The 13,307-nt window shown below is 38.0% G+C and overlaps 1 protein-coding gene, 1 non-coding gene and 1 pseudogene across 3 annotated transcripts in view; 2 read left to right on the top strand and 1 right to left on the bottom strand.

Moving 5' to 3' along the window:
• The window catches only part of LOC101307837, a 4,469-nt pseudogene extending 2,641 nt beyond the window's left edge, over positions 1–1,828 (top strand). The window contains exons 9-14 of the transcript XR_183854.1: positions 148–213; positions 403–480; positions 674–785; positions 983–1,093; positions 1,233–1,391; positions 1,662–1,828. The product of XR_183854.1 is annotated as a serine hydroxymethyltransferase, mitochondrial-like (transcript). The remainder of the gene's footprint in view (positions 1–147; positions 214–402; positions 481–673; positions 786–982; positions 1,094–1,232; positions 1,392–1,661) is intronic.
• A 924-nt stretch (positions 1,829–2,752) lies between these two features.
• On the top strand, positions 2,753–11,497 carry LOC101307541 (oligopeptidase A-like). Its single transcript, XM_004289343.1, has 20 exons — positions 2,753–3,185; positions 3,269–3,436; positions 3,621–3,744; positions 4,062–4,138; positions 4,621–4,764; positions 4,852–5,082; positions 5,144–5,234; positions 5,592–5,713; positions 5,917–6,024; positions 6,111–6,356; positions 7,090–7,235; positions 7,567–7,684; positions 8,196–8,355; positions 8,448–8,479; positions 8,616–8,681; positions 9,213–9,284; positions 9,377–9,454; positions 10,502–10,575; positions 10,883–11,079; positions 11,237–11,497. Exons 1-20 carry the CDS (start codon positions 2,769–2,771, stop codon positions 11,365–11,367), a joined length of 2,802 nt encoding a protein of 933 aa, XP_004289391.1. The 5' UTR covers positions 2,753–2,768; the 3' UTR covers positions 11,368–11,497.
• Positions 10,727–10,807, bottom strand: TRNAL-AAG. The gene has a single exon. It is a non-coding gene; the product is annotated as a tRNA-Leu (tRNA).
• Positions 11,498–13,307: the final 1,810 nt, after the last annotated feature.

The raw sequence follows: 13,307 nt of genomic DNA, 5'->3' as shown, positions 1-13,307 counted from the left end.
CAATGTTTACATTCATTTATGGTATGAGTGATATGTAGAAGGAACTGTTGAGAATGGTGTTTGTTATGTACATTAGGTCTCAACTCTTCCACTCTTATGACGCTGGTTGCTAATGGCTCATATCTTCGCCTCTTGTGTAATGTGCAGGCTACTACTCCAGAGTACAAAGCCTATCAAGAACAAGTTCTCAGTAATTGCTCAAGATTTGCACAGGTGTAAATTTATTCTCCTAAAACTTTATATGATTCATAAGGGAAAAAAGAAAAGGATAGAGAAAGCAGTATCAGACATTCCAGACTTCCTTTGTTCACAGCAGATTTTCAATAACATGTTCTCTGATTAGTACATGTTTCTAAAATTTACTTCCAGCACTCTAACTGGTAAAACTGTTGAAAAATGCAGTCATTGAATGAGAAGGGCTATGAGCTTGTTTCTGGAGGAACTGAGAACCATTTAGTTTTGGTGAATTTGAAGAACAAGGTAACTGAGACATTTTTCTTCTCTGGAATGCTGGAGAAAGAAGCTTCTTGGTTCCTATAATTTGTTTGTGTAGTTATGTAAATGCAAATCTAATAATTGGGTAGGGATGCAATTAAGTACCAATAGTTTAGTGAAACATATATTTTTCTCTACCATTAAAATCTGCTGACACCACCACTTTTAAAAATATCAGGGTATTGACGGATCCAGGGTCGAAAAGGTGTTGGAAGCCGTTCACATTGCAGCCAACAAAAACACTGTTCCTGGAGATGTGTCTGCCATGGTTCCTGGTGGCATCAGGATGGGTAAGGCTTCTCATGCTTCTTTTACTCCTTTTTTGGCCCCTTTAAATGTTCAACTTCCAGGTATAAAACACTTCTAGTACTTCTCAGGTATAAGAACATTTTGAATTTCTGTACTCCAATCCTTCTCATGCTCCTTGTACTTCTTGTATTAGACATTTCCAACTTCTCATGTTTCTTGGTTTGTGCTGCAACTTCAGGAACTCCAGCGCTTACTTCTAGGGGATTTGTTGAGGAGGATTTTGCTAAAGTTGCAGATTTCTTTGATGCCGCTGTGAAGTTGGCAGTGAAGGTCAAGGCAGAAGCCAAAGGTTCCTAACATCTTTAATATCATGATATACATTTTTTCTCACCGAAGCTTCGTTCATGTTCATGTGCTGTTTATCGTAGTTGGCTGTAGGCACTCCTATGATATCATTGAGTTATAGTTCTTTATTTTCTGCATGTCAGGAACAAAGTTAAAGGATTTCTTGGCAGCATTGCTTGCCTTTCAGTCTGAAACTGCAAAGCTGCGCCATGATGTCGAGGAGTATGCCAAGCAATTTCCGACAATTGGGTTTGAGAAGGAAAGCATGAAGTACAAGAACTGAGAGAAATCACGTGTGTTAGGTATGGAATCACCTGAATACTCTCAAGTCATATGTATAGCCAGATGGAGCTTTTGTGGTGTTGAACTTTCAATTTGTTATTTCTAAATTGAGAACTTAGATCCCAAAGAAATCAAACAAAGTATCACAATGGATGAAACAGATACTGATACGTACTTGTACACGTACTGCATTATCTTTGAAACGGAACAAAGTAAAGACCAATTGCTTTGTACTAGCCGCTAGTTCTCATCAAGTAGCTGCTTATGTAGTTATCTTGTCTGTGGAACAGGCATACATGGTGCCGGCATCATCAGAGTTTTCTTGAATGAGAAAGGAGAAGGATCATGTCAAGATGGAGCTCCATCGAGCTATAGTTTATTTAAATTCAGCGAACCCTGATGAATGTATATAGATGTATCAATTTGAGGATTTACAATGCAATAAACCTGCCTTATTGAAATGAAAAGGAGAAATAATATCACCATGACCATGATTTTTTTTTGATAGGAAAGGAAACAGAATTATATAGAGGTGTCTCTAACCTCTGGGGGACACACTTCTCCCACAGGTTCATATTATCAACTCTGTGACCAAGATTAGCCAAAGCATTAGCCACGAAATTGGCTACCCTAAATACATGTTTGAAGTTAACAATTTCAAAGGAACTACTCAAAGTCTGAATATCTTGAACAAGCTTAAGTAGCTTCTAAGGAGGACTCGAAACTCCATTCACAGCATCAATCACATCGCCTTCAACTTCAATTTTGGAGAGACCTCGATTCTTCGTGTAGAAGTGTAGAACAACATGAAACCTCCTACATTATGTCCAACGAGTGACAAACCATACCGAACTAACAAATTTTAATTGAAACCGAATGCAGCTGATTGTTGTGGTGCAGTTTTTACTTTTTAGTTAGTGCTTACTATAAACTAAAACGGAAAATTTTTGGCTGACTTGTCACCTAAAGCTGACCCAAGCCAATAAGACGATGACAATTCTATAATTTTGCTGCCAAGGAACTCAAAGCCTACACCTATCGATGGAGTGATGCTCTGTTTCACATTTATTCCATCTTGTTCTCATTTCATGTCACTCTATTCATTCTCACCCGTGTAATAATCTAATCATGTAGGGCTGAGTCTCTCAACTAGACTGAGTTCTAAACCTTTTTAACAAAAAAATTAATCTAATCGTATAATAATTTAATAAATAGATGTTCATTTTCATACTTATTCCATCTTTGTCTCATTTCATGTCATTCTGATTTCTTCTCAATCCCGTGTAGTAAATATTATTTATTTTCCATTTTTTTAAAAACAAAATTGCACCTTATTGTTAAGGTTTCTAAAGAACACTAGACACACTACACCCCTCTCCAAGAAATAAAAGAGCAAAATGAGGCCTAATCCTCCCTTGGCCTTAGCCTTGCAAATTCCAAAGAGAGCCCTCTTGGCTTCTCTTCTTATATTCAACATGCTCATGGCAACTCGCGTCACTCTCTCCCGCTCAGTCTCTCCTCTCCTGAAGCGAGCTCCTCACCATCCCCATTTTGCCCCTAGACCATTACCCAAATCCTTTCCCTGTCCCCTCTGGTCTTCCTCCTTCTCCTCCTGCCTCCTCTCTCTCCCTAAACCCACCGCCACATCCCGACGGCGACGACGACCTCGCTGTTCCTTCTCAATGGCCGCCTCTGCTGCCGTCGACCAAGCTCTCTCCTCCAATCCTCTCCTCCAGGACTTCGACTTCCCTCCCTTCGATGCCGTTGATGCCTCGCACGTCCGGCCTGCGATTCGAGCTCTGCTCAAGAAGCTCGTAAGATTATCACTTGCATAATTTGAGTTTTGATTTTTCGATTTGATTGGATTTGATTTGATTATGGAGAAATGAATGTGTAGGAGTCTGATTTGGAGGAGTTAGAGCGCACGGTGGAGCCTAGCTGGCCGAAGCTGGTGGTGCCATTCGAGAAGATCGTTGACCGGTTGAGTGTGGTTTGGGGAATAGTCAACCACCTCAAGGCTGTTAAGGACTCGTCGGAGCTTCGTGCTGCTATAGAAGAAGTGCAAGTATGCAATTCTTTCTATTCGGATGTTTGTTATGAGTATGAGCATTAGTTCTTGAATATAAATAGTTGATGTTGATGTTGATGTTGTTACACTTTTTCTTTTTACTGTCAACATTCTTGAACTCAACTCTGATCATTGAGTTTCTCTTTTGGTGTTTGACTTGTTGTTTGGTGGTTTTTCGCAGCCAGAGAAAGTGAAGTTTTACCTTCGGTTGGGGCAAAGCAAGCCGATTTACAATGCATTTAAAGCTATTCAAGAATCTCCTGACTGGAAGACATTGAGTGATGCTCAGAAACGTATAGTTGAAAGTGAGTGTTCAAAATTTGTTTTATGATCTGAAATAGAATTTGTAAACCGAGGATGGACCAGTACCGCCTATGAAAAAGGACTTGTTTTTTGGTGCTTGAATAAGATGTAGTACTGGGAAAGATGAAAACCATGTTATTATCTTAGTGTTTTGTGAATCTTGATATCCAACGTACATAATCACTTGGCCGATTTAAATTTTTAAAAGCTTCCAAATTAACATATATATTTATCCTGCTAAAACGTTATGTACGTGGAGTGCAGTTTTCTTCTAGGGCTTAAATTTTTGTCTGACATTTATCTTTGCCTTATTGCGCAGGCCAAATAAAGGAGGCAGTACTAAGTGGAGTTGCCCTTGAGGATGATAAAAGAGAAAGTTTTAACAAAATTGAACAGGTATGCTTTAATTTATTTTTTCGTTGATGAATTTGGCAACATCAACATTCCTGATAAAGGGAAAATTAAACTGTTACAGTAGCATAATTTAACAGCATATTAAACAGTGTTGATAATTTTCGCTTGGGAAGAAGTGTCGGTGTAGCACATAAATTAGCTTCATTATAAAATTTGTTAGAGCTATAGTGGCATGCTAATTAATGATATGTAATTTCTGGGATACATATCTTTAGCCGGGATTGGAAGAGCATACTGATTAATGCTTCTTTTTTTTTTTTCTTTTAATTTGAGAAGGGAAGGGGGAGAAAGTATACTTAAACTTTCTCGGCGAGCTTCTTTCGGGCCAGTTTTCTTAGAATCTGAAATGTTGGACATTGAACATTAACCTTTTGAATTGGATAAAGACTAATGATCGATTTGTTACAATGATTTTCACATTTTAGTTTGGTTTTTCCATTTGATTTTTATATTTCGTATTCCAGGAACTAGAAAGACTATCTCAAAAATTTGGGGAGAATGTTCTGGATGCCACAAAAAAATTTGAAAAGTTAATCACAGATAAGAAAGAAATTGATGGATTGCCAGCTACTGCTCTAGGATTGGCTGCACAAACAGCAGTGTCAAAGGTATTCAAATACCTCATGTGGTTTATATTTCTCTTCTTTTGTTAGTATCTTGCCTAGTATCATATTCTGGATCTGTGCATTTCACAGGGGCATGAAAATGCGACTGCTGAAAATGGGCCTTGGCTATTCACATTAGATGGCCCAAGTTTTCTCTCTGTTATGCAACATGCTCGAAACCGGTCTTTACGTGAGGAAATATACCGTGCTTACGTAACTCGCGCCTCTAGTGGGGAGCTGGATAATACTGCTATTATTGACTCAATCTTGAAGCTTAGGTTGGAAAAGGCTAAGCTTCTGAACTACAACAACTATGCTGAGGTAAGTCTATTGATTTTACATGTTATTTGTTTTGAAGATATACTGAGATACAACATTTCAGGTAAGCATGGCAACCAAAATGGCCACTGTTGAAAAAGCAGAAGAGCTTCTAGAGAAACTTCGAAGTGCTTCTTGGAATGCTGGAGTTCAAGGTAAACTATTGGAAAGCAACCTGACTTCATGTGAAGTCTTATATGAATTTTAACCATTCGATGAATCTTACTTTTCTAGAGCTAATCTTTCTATAAATAGACTTGAAAAGTAGACTCTTTGTTTTTGGATGTATCCAAAATTTTCTTTTTAAGTTTCTTTCATGTTTCTAGAAAGATTGCATTCTCTTTTTCACTGTCTGATGTGTGTGTATCTTTGGTTTCCTTGTCAAAGATCAAAAAGGAAATGAAAAGGCTTGCCTAGAATTGCCAGTTGTAAACTGTTAGTGCAACCATCTTCGATAAATGTTTTACATTGTAAACATACTGACTTATGTATTCATTTATTAATTGGTGCAGATATGGACGACCTTCAGAATTTCTCCAAAAGCCAAGATGCTCCAGAAGCCAATGATTTGAACCACTGGGACATTAGCTTTTGGAGTGAGAGACTTCGGGAGTCCAAATTTGATATCAACGAGGTTCTCTTTTTAGATCTACATTTTAAAAATCAAATGGTGTAATTAGTATTGGCAACTCTGTCTTTCTCCCTTAAATATGTCCAATATAATGTGATAGAATCTGAAAGATTTACTTGATCAGTTTTTGGTATATACACAATGCTTTATCATGTTGTTTTTCTTTTAGTGAACACCACTTATTTTATAGCCCTTTTATTCTACAGGAAGAACTGCGCCCCTATTTCTCCTTGCCAAAGGTTATGGATGGCCTATTTAGCCTAGCGAATAAGATTTTTGGAATTGACATTGAACCGGCCGACGGTTTAGCTCCGGTATATAGTTTTCCTTACTTTGGGTATATATTGGTTCATTTAATGATAATAAGCACCCTTGACATAAGTACATATGTAATTTTCAGGTTTGGAACAATGATGTTAAATTCTATCATGTCAAAGATTCTTCTGGGGATCCTATTGCATATTTTTACTTCGATCCCTATACTCGTCCGTCTGAGAAAAGGGGAGGTGCATGGATGGATGAAGTTTTTGCTAGAAGCCGTGTATTGTCACGTGATGGTACCTCTCCAAGGTTGCCTGTGGCACACATGGTATGCAATCAATCACCACCAGTGGGAGACAAACCCAGCTTGATGACCTTCCGAGAGGTAAATATAATTGCAATTGTTTTCAGCTTACTGGAAATATCATATTAATATTACAAAAGGCTAAAACTTACCAAGGAAGTTTTGTTAGAATGGGGAAGGAAAGTAAGGGATTAGCAAAATCAGAAAAGGAAGATTTGCTTTCCATCTTGTTCTCCATTTTTTTTTCTCCTCACAAAGCCCAACTTCTGTAGCCAAACATTTGTGATGAGTTGTCTAGTACTGGGGTAAATTAAGAGATTTGGGGAAAGGGTGGAAAAACCTGAACTTGGGGCTCCTTTTAGTGGTGAGGTGCGAGTGTGGTTACCATCCATGCCATATGCTGTTTAATCACGTATGTACATATGTTTGGGATAAATACATATTTAATAGCTAAATACCTTTGTTCAATGCCAAGTCCAAAGGATGCATTGAGAGTCGAAAAATATGTTAGGATCTCACATTCATATTGAGACTATGGGTTAGGATCTGTGGAAAGCATTACTTTGGTCCTGATTCCTTCAGCTTTAAGAAGTGCCAATTGGGTCATGATGGCGGAGTCCCAGTCAACAAAGGCTCAATAAGGAATAAATTGAACAAAGAACTCAAACTCTTTAGTTGGGATGTGTAATTGGTTGCCTGATGATTTCATGCAAATATGGCCAGTCCTAGGCTTCTGCTATTGTTGCCACGAAGAGTTCATAAGGAGTTGTGTGATTGCATAGTGTATGTTACAGACTAGTGTCCATTTTTGCAGGTTGAGACTGTCTTCCATGAATTTGGTCATGCACTTCAGCATATGCTGACAAAGCAAGATGAGGGTCTTGTTGCTGGTATCCGAGGTGTAGAATGGGATGCTGTTGAATTGCCCTCACAGTTCATGGAAAATTGGTGTTACCATAGGTAATTTTGACTGCTAAAATCTTTTGAACTATTTTGCATTCATGTCCTATAGATTTTCAAATGTAGATGTGCCAGTTGGGGTGAAGGGATAAATTTATGAAATATGGACTTGACAGTCATCAAACGCTTGAACTTGTTATTCATGCTTGTAGACACTAAAACGTATTTGACCCAGGGGTATTTGGCCTTCAGGATACAGTTGCCTATACATTTTTTAGTTCTGTTTTCTTATTTTCCAAATTGTAGAGCCCATTTTTTCCCATGCAGTACCAGTGACTGTGACTGTTTCTTTCACTCTGGTAGTGATTTGTTTCCATAATTGGTGTTGTAGAGACACTTTAATGAGCATTGCTAAGCATTATGAAACTGGGGAAACTCTTCCAGAAGAAGTATTCTTGAAGCTTCTTGCAGCAAGGACTTTCCGTGCTGGCTCCCTAAGCCTTCGACAGGTTAGTTCATATGACGCCTCAGCCTTTCTTATCCCTAATTAGCTTTAGGCATTTTCTATCATTTGAATTGTGATAGTAACCTATCATTTGTTTCTTGGTTCTGGTTATGTCAGCTTTGAGACATAGTGATGTATTGGTATCTTGAAGGGCGTATGACATGCATCTTGTCAGATGTTATATCCAACATTCATCATCATAATTCCAACTATAGACTGTTCAATGATGCGAATACATTGAATATTATTGTTATGTCATTATACCTGTCAACTTTTACTATGCCGATTTTTCACATCGGTTACTATGACTGCACTTAACATATAAATGATCAAAATCACTAACAAACTTCACATAGAAATGATCAAAATCTAGCAAATACCCATATAGTGTTTCCTTGCTTTTCAGTACTTGCACGTTTCTCTTAACTTTTCTTTACTTTATTCATTTCATATTTAATAATCAGCAGTTCAAAGTTGTGAGTTGTGATTGTGTTCATTTTATATTAATTTTGCAGATAAGATTTGCAATTGTAGATCTGAAGCTGCATACGGAGTATATACCTGGTGGATCAGAATCAATTTATGATGTTGATCAGAGGGTTAGTGAAAAAACACAAGTGATCCCTCCACTTCCAGAAGATAGGTTCCTTTGTGGTTTCAGCCATATCTTTGCAGGTCTGTTTGCACTTTCTGGCCGCAATATTCTAAATTCTTCCTTCAGTTAAACTGATTTGTTTATCGATATAATGCTTCTCTGTGATTATCAGGTGGATATGCAGCTGGGTACTATAGTTACAAGGTATATCTTCCCAAGCTCAAGTTTATTCAGTGATCAGAAGTTTGTTAATTATTTTATTATCTCCAGTAATTTGTGGTCTGAACATGTAAGTTTAGTTTCCTTTTCATGTTCTGATACTTTGCTCTCTATTCTGCAGTGGGCTGAGGTCTTGTCTGCTGATGCTTTCTCTGCCTTTGAGGATGCTGGATTGGATAATAGCAAGGTAAGTATGAAAGAACTGGACAGTCTGACAAGCAGCATAGCATAATAGGGAGTTATAATTCTTAAATGGATTGTCTATATGGTCAACAAACAAATGTGAGATTGTATTTGGATGCTTGGTATTGAGAAAATTGGTAACAAGATGAGAGTTGACTGAAAGGGAGGGAGGCGTGCTTTAATGCTCATAATCCTTAAGGTTAGCTAGTCCCTTGGTATATAAGTTGTGCTCGCTTGTCTGGTGCTTCAAAATCATCCCAGCTGTTTCTGCTTTTATAGAAAGTACCGGTATAGGTTATTCTATTTTTCTAACACATGCATATTAGTTAAGGTAAATGGATAGTGGTGGATTATTTTCATCGTCACTCACTGTCTAAAGCTTAGCAGACAGTTTTTATTTTTATTTTTTAGAAGAGAATAATTGCATTAATAAACAATCTTAGATAGTTACCTCAGAAATAAATTTCAGCAAACATTGTCTCCACTTATTTGACCGCATTCACATATCATTGATGATTTTAATATCTTGCAACAGGCTGTAAAAGAAACCGGACACAAGTTCCGAGAAACGGTCCTTGCTCTTGGAGGCGGGAAAGCACCACTGGATGTAAGACGAACTATTCCTTTGTACTTTTTTGCTATATTATGACGTGAGTCCTACAGATGTTCTTATAACATGTTATAATGGTTTCTTACCAGGTTTTTGTGGAATTCCGTGGCCGTGAGCCTTCACCGGAGCCACTGCTCAGGCACAATGGCCTATTACAAGTCGCTTCTGCATGAATATCATGTCATTGACAAGCTTTACAGGACTGGAGAAAGACTTGCAGGCTTCATACTTGGTCTTCAAAAAGTCGAATCAATTGTCTTTAGCCCAAGGGAACTTGTTTCGCATATACTGTCGGAAAACGTTCTTGTATGAAGCAATAGCATCACTCATCTCAATAAGATTGCTTTACTTGAAACACTTTCAGAATAGCCAGAAAGAAATAACAGAAAAGTCTTCCTGGGTTTTACTCTTCTGGCAATATCTCTCGTTTCCTTTTTATTCTGTATTTTGTTGGTAATCAAAACAAGGATACACCAGTCAAACTACTTGGTATAGAAGAAAACAAAGCTACTGCAAGGTTAGAGGTTGTTTTCCTAGTTGTATAGTTGTGAAGAAGAAGATTAATATTTCAGTCGGTCTTGGTCAATTGTCATTACATCTAAATACAAATGATAAAAGATGAATGAAGTGATCGAAATTTGAACCGTGTAGCCCTGTCTTTGACCACTTACTATGAGATGGCGTCTTCCACCATTTCCATTCTCTTCTCTGCAAATGGCTGCCTCTGCTGAAGCTCTCTCAACCGTCTTTGCCAGGACTTCGATTTCCCCTCCTCAAGGAATCTCTATTGCTGGTTTTGAACATTCAGTCGGTTTTACTGTAGTCGAGTTTCCAGGTTTCTATAGGAATCTGAACTGGGGGATTTAGACCACACAATTGAGCCAACATGGCCAGTGCCAGCTGTTGGAACGATTCCCGCTGTGTCATCTGAGTGATCTGACACTATGGCTTTGTTTCATTCTTCCCTTACCATTATTATTACCAAAACTGTTGCAGATTTTAGCCATCTATGTACGATCTTGATCTTCTTTTTATATGTTCTGATTTTCCAGCATTTGTGAAAATTCAGAGGACGTGGTCTTCGCTGGAGTCACTGCTCAGGCACAATAGCCTATCGTATCTGGCACTAATAATGCCATTACTCCCTTCTTCACTGTCCTGGGAAGACCAACTTGTATGCAATTCATCTATCTATGTCCTTGTCTTCTATGAAGCATCACTCGGTCACCACAAACATGTTTGCACTTCTTGGGGTGCTTGTGAATTCGTATAGCAATGAAGATAGAAGGTTTGCCTTTCTTCAAGTTGTTTGGTATTTGGTAAGAGAGGAGTAGTGGAGCGATTTAAGTTAGTAGCTACATCAACATCCTATGCTGGTATTTGGTTGATGACACTCAACTTTCAAGGCAAGATTCTTCTTAAAAACAAAAGTTTACAATTGTTGAGAGTGGGATTTGAACCCACGCCCTTGCGGACCAGAACCTTAATCTGGCGCCTTAGACCAACTCGGCCATCTCAACTTTTGATGACCCATCCCAATTTTTCATTACATGACACAATTCCATTTACTATCATTTAGAATAGAAACATCTCAGACTAGCCTTTGTTGTGGTTTGGTTTGTTAGATCTTGGGATTTGATAGAGGGAGAGAGCAGAACGATGGCTCGAGCAGGAGGCATCACCAACGCCGTGAATGTCGGAATCGCCGTCCAAGCTGATTGGGAAAACCGCGAGTTCATCTCCCATATTTCTCTCAACGTTCGCCGCCTCTTCGATTTCCTTGTCCAATTCGGTAATTCCATCTTCCTCCCATTCTCGATTTTGAGGCTGACCCATCTCAGATTCAGCACCCATTTCCCTAAAGTTGATAGCTTTAAGGATTATTGGGTCGTTCTAGACTTGTATCTGCTTTCTTGTACTGATTTTGGTGTGTGTTGGTTTTGTTGAAGAGGCTACAACAAAGAGCAAATTGGCATCGCTGAATGAGAAGCTTGATACCTTGGAACGGAAGCTAGAGCTCCTTGAAGTTCAAGTGGGTACTGCATCAGCTAACCCTTCTCTTTTTGCTCGTGATGTTTAGGAGAGGTTATGCCATTGTTTTAATATATGTGTAAGCATCTTCTTGTCTATAGTGTTTGAACATGAACGTGTTTCTTGGTATTGTAACCGAGTTCGAAAGTAATATATGTTTTGATGCTTTGGTTTTGAGTAATAGAAGCTTGTTTCTGTCGTGCAATGTGTTGTGGAGGCACGATTGAAGCACGGTATGCTTTTGCAGCCCTGTGCTTAATGTGTTTAGCTTTATCTTAGAAACCTAGGCTATAAGAAAGCTAGTTCTTGATAATTCAGTAAGACTCACCCGAATATTGCTCAATACGTTATGTGCACCCCCATTTGCAGTTCAGCCTGTTATTGAGGAACCTGAAGTCATCCTCTGCTATTGTGACCAAGTTTCTTAATGGTGTTTTTTTTTTTTTCTCATTACTCGTGGTCAAATTCACTCTAGTTATTGCAGTGATCAGATTTTACTGCATGCATTCTCTTATGATCATCTTAGTGCCCTTAATAGCTTAGTGCAGTGCACATAACTTATGAACTTAGTCTTCTTTACTGTTGTTTCATCTAGCTTCATCATGTTTTCTTTAACTACGAGCAGGCCAATATATTGGTATTCTGATGTTTTCCATTGGGAAACCATTGTCTACAATCATAGTGGTTAAAAGTTGTAGGCTAGATTTACGTAATATTGTGGATACTATTAACTTTGTATTCCTGCGGCACAATGGATGTATCTTTTGGTTCTTTAGCCTATTTCTTGCGCGCACTTCTGATTTGATTCCTGTATTTTTCTTCGTTCCCAAGTGGTTCTCCCTGTCAATATGTTGTTGACTTTAACAACCAAATTGGTAGAATGCATCAAGTCAGTGAATGCATAACCTGTATCTGGTTAAAATGAAATGAAGAACACCACATAAAATAACTTCTTTCTGTCTTTCCGATGTTACTTTGACGATTGCAACAACAAATGTTACAAACTTCTATTTTCTGTTTTGTTGATTTTCAAGCTCGAGTAATTTCTTTTCTATTTCTTCTTATTTTTTATCTTTTTATTTTCGATTTGAAAACAATTGCATTCCGAATTATCATTGCATTATTTGACTTTACTGTTCCTGAAAACAGAACAAAAACTTAGCAGCCTTAAATGTCAATTTCATCTGGATGAAAATTAGATAATCTTTTTTAAAATCATGAAAACTGGCCACTGGGAGACAAATCAAGAGCAGGTTACAAGGTGTAGACTTCACAAGTTTGGATTATCTATTTCCTTATTTTAACAGAAGTACATGTTCATCCAAATTTCAATTCAAGTTTTCCTTGGAGATGTCACATAATTGGGTTGGCATTGAGCCATTTTTGTAGCTTCCAATGGTTCTAATTTGACCTTATAAAAAAAATCATCAGTGGATCAAGATCGAATCGTTTTCATAAAACCAACCCAAAATGGTTGTCACCACATTGAAACCCATACCTTGCAGTCACTGGGAACTTTCCCAACTTTTGTTAGTGTTTGCAGTTATTACAGAATAGGTGATTCTAGTTGGATACACCTCCAAATTTGTTATTTGTACCTCTCATGATTTTTATACAAATTTAATCTCTTTTCTACCCTTCTAACGAAAAACAATAAAATTGTCTTCTTCCCTTATTACTGTGCTTATTCCCTGTTATACTTGTGTGGAAGTTGGAAGAAAAAATCTGGGAATTTGTTGGGGGCCAGCATGATTTGCTGCTGGTCTCCTTGCGGCAGAGGGTGCTTCCTCTTTCCAGATTGTAGAGGATTAACATGAAAAAACATGAGGGCACAATTGTGCTTGATGGTATGCTGAGACAGTAGATGACACATGAGTCAAACTTTCCTGTTAGTGGAATTTGCATGGGCTTTTTCTGTATATAATCTATGCGAAGGTTTGTTGTCAGGAGATAAACAAACTCTTCTTCTAGTTTTTTTTTTTTTTTTTT

This window comes from Fragaria vesca, linkage group LG1 (assembly GCF_000184155.1).
Source record: "Fragaria vesca subsp. vesca linkage group LG1, FraVesHawaii_1.0, whole genome shotgun sequence".
Lineage (NCBI taxonomy): Eukaryota > Viridiplantae > Streptophyta > Magnoliopsida > Rosales > Rosaceae > Fragaria > Fragaria vesca.
Note: the sequence above shows the minus strand (reverse complement) of the source record. Positions and strands in the feature narration are given on the sequence as shown.